The following is a 9,145-nucleotide window of genomic DNA, read 5'->3' on the forward strand; positions in this document are numbered from 1 at the left end:
TCCTTGCACTTGCAAGACAAGCGGCCGAACCACTAAGGTAACTCCCCAGCCCTCTCCTGTGTTTTCTAACTGTACATCAGCCTGTACGATTTTAAAGTCTGCTCTCATGTTTAGTTTTCATACAATTTCTGCTTATTTCTTCTACTTATGCTTATCTCTTCCTACTAGTGTCTTCATATCTAATTTGAAAGCAAGTTAGTTGCCATTTGAACCTAAAGACAAAGCCTGAGAGAGGCACATCCCAACTGAGAGGAGGCTCAACCTGTAGTCTCCTCTAGGGTGCACTATTTTTCCTATACTGATTTGTCTGCCTAAGCATCTTCTGTCACTTTATGTATATTAGCGGGGGGGTTACACTATCCTACTTACACACTGCTCCTAGAGTCAGGGGAACACGTTACTCAATTTTTTAAAAAAGGGTAAAGAGGGCCGGGGATTTAGCTAAAAGGTGCTGCCACCTGCCTCCCAAGAGCAAGGTCCCAAGCTTGATCCCTCCCAAACACACACACACACACACACACACACACAAAACAACAAAAAGGTAAAGAGGGCCAAAGTCATTGTCATTATGAAAAAGTCAAAGGACAATTTAGGCACAGCTGTTATAAATTTACTGATATTTTAGTCCCTTCCTCAAAGTTTCTCGGGGGTTTTGGTTTTTTGCCATACTGGGAATTGAATCCATGGTTCTTTTCACTCAGCTACGTCCCAAGACCTTTTTTATTTTGAGACAGGGTCTTGCTAAGTCACTAAGACTCACGTGTTTTGAGAGTGCACCAGAAAGGGGCTTTTATTGTACATTCACGTTGCTATTATTATAAAAGTCTTTAAACATGATTTTTAATTTTTAGAAGCTTGGTATCAAAGCTTTTATTTTTTCCCCCTTTTGTTGTACCGGGGATCAAATTTGGATCCTTGGGCTTGGGAAGCAGGCGGCGGAACCACTGAGCTAAATCCCCGGCTCAAAACTTTTGTTTAAAAGGTCACATGTAATCTAAGCTAAAATTATTAAATCTTGAAAATTCAAAGTATTAGACCTCTTTCTTCCAAAACATCAAACCAACAGGTATCATATGCCAGTGTATACTTCAAGAACAAAATTATAAGAGCCAGGGATTTAGCTCAGTGGCACCACACCTACCTCGCAAGTGCAAGGTCTGGAGTTTGATCCCCAGTACCAAGAAAAAAAATTACAAGAATAATTTAAATATCACCTTAATATAAGTACTTCTTTTAACCCATTATTCAACTTACCTAGTAATTTATTCTTTTAATTAATTCTTTTAATGCAATAAAAAGTAAAAACGAACACTTACTTTATTCAACTTTAAATGACTTCCTAATTTTCCTTATAGTCATTCAAAACATATTAACAAAAATAAAACCGTCCTTGTCTGTAACAGGATGTGAGAACTCAAGGGATCTCACGTCATTTACAAGCTCAGTGAGAGCAGGCTCAGACTTATATTTTTATTGTTTGTGCAAATAATTATAGACTTGCAAATACTAACTACACTTTCACTTGGACTAGACTTTCAGAAAGCAGTAAGTAGCAACTGTTTTTTAGTGAGAAGAAGAGAATGACAATTGCCTTCTCAATAAACAGTGATAAAATATCCAACAAGGGTGGTAAAAAGTTCTTCTTTCAGATAACAATCTCTGAACAATTGCTGCAAAACTGTGCCACACAATATTAAAAAATTAGGGCCAGGGATGTAGCTCAGTGGCACATCTACCTGCCTGGCCAAGCATGAGGTCTCCAGTTCAATTCCTGGTACCAAAAAAATAAAAAATAAAATAAATTTTTGCTATGTCAATAAAGAGAATAGACTTAACAGAAGAAAACAGACATAATAGGAGTAAATGGTGCTTCTTCTTTTTTTTTGGTCTTTTGAGAAAGGGTCTCACTATGTAGTTCAGGCTGGCCAGTGGCCTTGAACTCACTGTGATCCTCCTGCCTCAGCCTGCCGAATGCTGGGATTACAGGCGAGAGCCACCATGTCCAGCTAATGGGTATTTCTTTTACAAGTTATGGATCATTTTTATTCTTTAGAGAAAAAAAATTCCTTCATTTTAAAATATCAGTGATTTTCATTTGTACATAACTTAACATTTTCTCACAAATTTATATGCGTCATGATATATTTAGCAAAATATTTTGCATTCAATGACCAAGATGCAGCTCCTAGATCATTAAAAGTGGAATTGCACATAGCACGTATACTGTGATATTCAGAACAAAGAAATGTTCAGAGGAGACTCGAACTTGATCACTTTGCTATCATTTGCACAACTCTGGCATGCAGTACTGTAATGTGTAACAGGACATAAAACTACAGCATTGTACTGTACAGTGCAATCAGCAAAAATCACAGTGCTGTATAAACAAGATGTACTGCACAAAAGACTCTGACGCTCTATAAAGAAGGCATATAGAACTGTACAAGAAAAAAAAAAATGTGTTCTAAGTCCAAACAGTCATTAAATAGGCAGCCAATAAACAAGGAACATCTGTATTTGCTATTCTCATACTAAGACTCTGCAAACAGTTTTCCTTGAACAATGAAGTTTTTCTGGCATTTATGTGTATGGTGTGACAGTTCATAAGCATTAATGTATGCTTTGTCTAAAACCATGCTGGCCTTTTACAAAGCTGGTACAGGTCTAAAATAATCTGACCATTTCCTTCACTTTGTTAAAAAACATATTTCTGGTGACTTTCCTGAACAGCAGCACTGGTAGGGAAGGCTGAGCCTATCTCGTACCCCAGCCGTCAGCGGTATTTCTTTAGGACCGTGCTCATGGAGGGTGCGCCTTCTCCTCCCAACTGGCCCTGAGTCCCGAGTCCTTTCCGCATGGCTGCACTCTCACCTCCTCTGGCCTCAACACCCATTCTCCACAGTGGAGGGCAGACGCTCTCCAGGATGAAACAGAAAACTCATCACCTTCACCTCCTCCTTGAAACCTCACTAATCAGGTGAATGAATGTGTGACAAATTCCTGCTGGCTTGAGCCACTTGGTACAAATGGATCTAATTACTTTTATCAGTCTTTCTACTCAAAATTAATCAAGTGTATAAATCAGCCAAATCTAGTTAGTTGCTTGAATCTAAATAATTACCACTCAAATACAAATACAGTGTATATAACAGGAATTTACAATGGCTGTACCATAAATCAGGGGTTACAATTTTTTATACCATTTTAATGTTCTCCTTACAAAGCTTCAATACGATAACATCTGGTCTACTAAGTCAATGCCTTTCTTTGCATTACTGCCATCAACAACAGGATCAGATCTTATGCTTCCCGTGGCTCAAACCTCCAGGGGGACAGTCATCCGTGTGCCATTGGTGGTTCAAGTTGCTGGGATGATCAAGTTCAAATCAGAGCCGCTGGCAGCAAGACCTGAGGTACGCTCTGTCGTGAATGCGATACAGAATTATGTCCATGGGAAGGAACATGGGAAGGAATGCAAAGGCCAGGGCACTTGGGAACATGAAGGGACGACTTCAAAAAAGCGTATGAAGATCTGGTTCCCAACATTTTCTTTCCCCAATTTTTAACTCTGTCATTCAAAATAATAACTCTTTCTTGGGCAGCAGAAAGGATGATATCAGCAAAGGCAAGATGCAAAATCACAAAATAATACCAAAAAAACAAACTAACAAAGTGAGATTCCACTGAATATGGCTACCTATTTTTATTTTTTTAATAGCTTGCCACTGTGAGAATTTGTTTTGTTTTTGCTCACGGTACTGGGGACTGAGCCCAGAGCCTTTGCTCTAAGCTACATCCTTAACCCTTTTTATTTTTATTTTGCGACAGAGTCTCATTAAATTGCTGCTGAATTGCTCAGCCTGGGCTTAAACTTGTGATCCTCCCTGCCTCAGCCTCCCGGAGTGCTGGCTTGACAGAATGTTCTTTATCTTCTCTCTTTCATTCTCACACACGCACATATACACGCACATACACATGCAGACATTTCTTATCCCTAATGAGACAGTCTGTATAAAAAGTCGTTTCTGAAGGAAAGGACACTGGTTTTACACTGTTATGACAATATAAGACATGCAGTTAAATGTAGCATTACACCTACATATTATGACCCTGTGTGCCTTTTTAAAAAGGATACCACTTCCTATGTCAAATATTTGATTATTTCCAAATAAGTACTTACGTGCTGCTTTGATCTGTCTCTGTGTGGCTTTGTACCTTACATGGCCTAGTCCAAGAACTGCGTAATGATCTTGGTTCTGATAAAGACACAAAAGGGAGTCAACTTGGAATTGGACTAATATACCCTGCCCCTTATGTTCCATATCCTACAACAGTGTTTTTTAAAATGACATTAAAAGCCAGGGACAGTTTCTACACAGAAAAGGCTCTGTGGTCATGAATGTGTAGGAAATGTGAATAGCCTTTTCTTGTCTTGTTTTTGAGGCAAGTTCTTCCTATGTAGTCCAGCTTGGCCCTGAGTGTGCCACCAGCACCAACTCTCTACAGCCTTCGTAATGATTTGTATGCACATAAGCTAACAGGCTCTGAGAAATCTTGCAATTACAAAACAAAATCCAATTAACAGAACCTATACCCAGAATTTCCTAAGCTTACCTAACTAAAGTACCCCTTTGTCCAAAAGAACCTATTACTAGCCCATACCTATCCTTAAATCAAGGGACATCCAGACACATTTCTGATCCATGAGGACCATTACATTAGGTCCAGGAGCTGGGTCAGTGGACAGTGAGGAGCCATGCAGAACAAAGAAGACAGGTTGGCTGGAAGTTCTGAAAAACTGTGGATAAGGCGTCCTTGGGTACAAAGCAGATGCTCTGGCCGACAGCCTAGCTGAGGCAGCATTGATCCTTAGATCAGATTGTGTGCATTGTCTGGAGAATGAGGCCAAGTATACAGGAAGAGGAGTTGAGGGCCTATGACACAAGAGAAAAAAGCCCCACAGGGTGACAGTTTCCCTTTCATGCAGGGTTAGGCTTTGCATGTTGGGTTCCTTCACTGTGCCTGGCAATCACAGTGCACTCCAAGCTGTCCACCTTCCACTCTCTGGTCTGCTTCATCCCTCACACCCCTTTCCTTCTCCACCTGCTGATGGACAGCTAAAAACTACTACTCAGTTAAAAACTAAAGCTATCTCAAACACATCAAACTTGAGGCATCACATGTAGCATTTTATGTCAATTATACCTAAAAAACAAACTTAAATTATCCTTACCAGAAAGCCAGACTCTTCCCCCAGCCCTTCTGTACCTGTATACCTTGCCTCCCTTCCTAAGACAGCCCTTCCTACTGAGAAAAATTACTCCACATCCTGAAATCCAGCCATAGCTGTCTCGGAGATTAGCATCTACCAGCTTCTCCTCAATTTCAACTGGGTTATTTTCTTCAGGTATAGATGCTGTTGTCTCCCCATCTGGGACCGCCCTTCCAGTCAGCACCCACAGCTCTGCTGTCACAGCTCAGCTTCCAGAGAAAGGCGCCCACACCATTTGCTTTTTGCCTCTTGCCTTCATTCTCAACCCACTTTAATCTTGTTTTACTCTGTCCATCCTACCTCATGGGCAATGAGGCTGCTTTTTTCACATCAATGTCCACCTTCACTTTACTTCAACCACCAGTGGCAACATAGCAGCCTCCATCCCTGGAGTGTTCACGCTCCCCTGTTGGCTTCCACCTCCTGGAGCAGCTCCTAGCCACTTTTAGTGCTTTCCTGATTATGTCAGGGTGAGCCTTGAGGTTTCTTCTCCCGGTACACTGTGACACTAGGGCACCTCACTCAGGGAGGCTGTGTCCACTGCCCACACTGCTTGCAGACTTCTCCTCTGAGCACCCTTCGCCACAGTCACCCATCCCAAGTAAGAGAGGGTCCCTGGTCACCCCCTGCCTGGCATTCTCCCCCACTCTTGACATGCTGCTGCACACACCATTTCATTCAAGCTCACTGTAATCCTGCAAGCTGTTAACAGTCTCACTGTACCAACAAGGGAAATAAATGCTTAGATGCCCAGTAACTTTCCCAAGGTCCCAGTGCACTGAAGTCATATCAGATTTGAACCCAGGCATTCTATGTTCACGGCATACATAGATAATGCCTGTTGTTCATTATTCTTATTCATGGCTGGTGTCATTCAAGTTCTCACAGTGTCAACATAACCCATGTGCCAACAACATCAAAATGATCCTGGCTCTAATCTCTTAATGGAGCCAAAGAGCAATTTCTAACCATCTTCTAGACAACTGTGCCAGCGGAACTTCAAATCTGACACAGCCACACTGGGACACATCATTCCATGCAAGTTCCTCATCCTGCGTCCCAGGGCTGGTCACTGATATTACACTTTATCAGGTCACTCAAGCCAGACTTCTGAATTCCTCCTCTTCTCTCGGGCCACACAGCCAAGGTCACTGAGGCCTGTCAATTCTACCAAACAAACAAACCTCTTCCTCAAAACCCAGCCACAATTCAGTTCATCTTCATCTACAGGCTAGGTAAGTGGCACTCCATCATTCTTACTTCCTTGAACTGCCTTCATACAAGGCTTGTTAATGGAAAACCCTGGATTGCTGCTATATGTCGACATCCCTGCACTGAGCAAAAGATTCAGACACTACATACCTTCCAGTCTTTGGGGTCAAGTGTTTTCAGCATGGGAAATTCTTCTAACTGCAATTCTTCATCTTCCGATTCCTCTGATAACTCTTTCTTATCCTCCAGCTCCTGGAAAGAGGCAGAAGCATTTCTGCTTCTTCTCTTAACAAAAGCTTCAAACCATCTTCCCACAGGTTCAACTCGACAAAGTGCAGAAGCTGTCATGGAAAGTGGTAAGAGGAGAAAAAAAAAGTGATAGGAGAGGTTTCAATGCACTGCATGAAACATCTGTTTCAAGGCAACAATCTTTCTTAGGACCTAAGCTCAAAATCGTGATGCATTCAGAATGTAATTTTCAAACATCAACTAACTACAAAAATAATTATAGTTATCCATTTTATATGAGTGTTAACAACAACAACAACAACAAAAAATCAGCATTTCTTAGTATTTACAGTGTATTCCGTCAACCTCTCCCAGGGAGCTGACAACACACACATTCAGCAACAGTAACAATAAATCAATACTTTTCTGCGGATGTGAAAGGAATGTGATGAACAGGAAGAACCACTGTAAACTACTTTACTTTTAGACCAGTGATGGTAATGAAGCAATAAATGATACAATACCACCAAAAGCAGCCTCAAAAAACCAAAATCTTCTAAAGAGATTCAAGGTATCTTACTTATTGAAACCTTGAAATAGTTCCTCATAATTTTAAGGATTCACTAGCAATGACTTTTGTTTCTGAAAGACAATTTTCCAAGCAGCTAATGTGGATCTACTAACTGGAGTTGCAGCACATTGTACCTTGAAGTGATTCAGAAATGGCATCAACTGTAAAATAGGAACAATACTTATTCAGTTCCTAGGAAGATTGAATGACAAAGCATAAAGCACTTTGAAAATTACAAACCGTTGTATAAAATTATGTGTATCACCAGGAAGTTGGGAGTAAATCACTGCATATCTGTAAATTAGCAATTCAAAAATGATAATTTCGGTCAGAAAAAGCCAAATGACCCCCAAATATAAGGACGTGATTCGAAAACAGGCATCTGAAATGAACAGACATTTCTCAAAGAAGTAAAAGCAGCAAGTAAATATATGAAAAAATGTTCCACATCACTGGTCATTCGAGAGAAGCAGATGAAAACAACAACACTGAGATTCCACCTCACCCCACAAAGAATGGCTGCTATCAAGAAATCACTCAATAACAAATGTTAACGGGGTTGTGGGGAGAAAGGAACCCTTCTCCACTGTTGGTGGGAGTGCACACTGGTGCAACCACTATGGAAATCAATATGGAGATACCTCAAAGAGCTGGGACTAGAAGTTCCATTTGACCCAGCCATCCCTCTGCTGGGTATCTTTCCTAAAGAATTAAAAGAATCGTACCAGAGTGATATATGCACACCCATGTTTATAGCGGCAAAGTTTGTAACAGCTAAAACTTGGAAACAGCCCATTTGCCCATCAGTTGGAGATTGGATAAAGATGTGGTTTGTCCATAAAATGGAATACTACTCAGCCATAAAGAATGAGAAATTAGAGTCATTCATAGGAAAATGGATACATATTGAGGATATACTCCTAAGTGAAATAAATAAGTCACACATGTGTAAATACTGAATAGTTTCTCTGGTGTGAATAAACTATAATAGTACAAAAGATCCTAATAAGATAACTGACATTGTGAAATGGGAAGGGGCTAAAGGTGTAGGGAAAGTGGGAAGGGTAGGGGAAGGGTAATAGGGGAAAGAAAAAAATAGGAGAAAATAAAAAAATGGAAATAAAATGTTTGTAAATGGGGAGGGGAGGAGGGGGTGAAGGGAGGGCAGGGACAAGGGGAAAAAATGAGAACCAAGGCCTGTCATGTAAAGGTACAAGATCCCAATAATGAATGTAACTGTACTGTATACCTAGAATGTACCAATAAACTCAATGAAGAAAAAAAAAGCCAAATGAATTTTAAATTTCAATATTCCATAAAAAAACAAAGTTGTTTTTTTTTTTGCCCAGTAATGAATACCTCAGATTAAAATTTTTCCTCGTATCTGATGGCCACCATTTTCTAAAAACCGACTTAAATTTTAAGTTTTAACTGCTTTGGGAGATTTTGGCGGGGGGGTGTGTGCCGGGGTCAAACTCAGGACCTCGCACTTGCGAGGCAGGTGCGATGCTGCTGAGCTAAATCCCCGGCACTGGTTTGGGAGATTTAAGAGCTCTCCACTTTGGAAGGGATTCAAACAGTGAAAAACATACCACCTGTGCAGCGGGGGGTGTGGCTTTTAGAAACATTGCCCTAGGAGCCTTTCCCTCTGAACTGCACAGCACACAGACATACAAACACAACACGTGCCGCGGGATAAATTCAAAATCCCATTCGACAAGCGCCTAAGGAAGTGGCTGGGGCAGCTATGAACCGCCGAGACCGGAAACTCGCGGGCACGGCACGGTGCAGGGCTATACTTCCGAGGAGCTCCGGGCCTCCACACTAAGCGCGAGGTCAGGGTCTGCGTCCCGACCTCCGGG

General features: G+C 41.1%; 1 protein-coding gene across 1 annotated transcript in view; it reads right to left on the reverse strand.

Annotated features, from left to right (window-relative positions):
- The window catches only part of Dnajc2 (DnaJ heat shock protein family (Hsp40) member C2), a 31,497-nt gene that overhangs the window by 19,756 nt on the left and 2,596 nt on the right, over positions 1–9,145 (reverse strand). Inside the window, exons 2-3 of the mRNA XM_010637046.3 lie at positions 6,635–6,825; positions 4,181–4,256 (exon numbers count right to left, since the gene is read on the reverse strand). Of these exons, the coding sequence (XP_010635348.1) occupies positions 4,181–4,256; positions 6,635–6,667 (109 nt within the window). The 5' untranslated portion in view covers positions 6,668–6,825. The remainder of the gene's footprint in view (positions 1–4,180; positions 4,257–6,634; positions 6,826–9,145) is intronic.

Source organism: Fukomys damarensis, unplaced genomic scaffold (genome assembly GCF_012274545.1).
Source record: "Fukomys damarensis isolate Sample0158 unplaced genomic scaffold, DMR_v1.0_HiC HiC_scaffold_4, whole genome shotgun sequence".
Taxonomy (NCBI): Eukaryota; Metazoa; Chordata; class Mammalia; order Rodentia; family Bathyergidae; genus Fukomys; species Fukomys damarensis.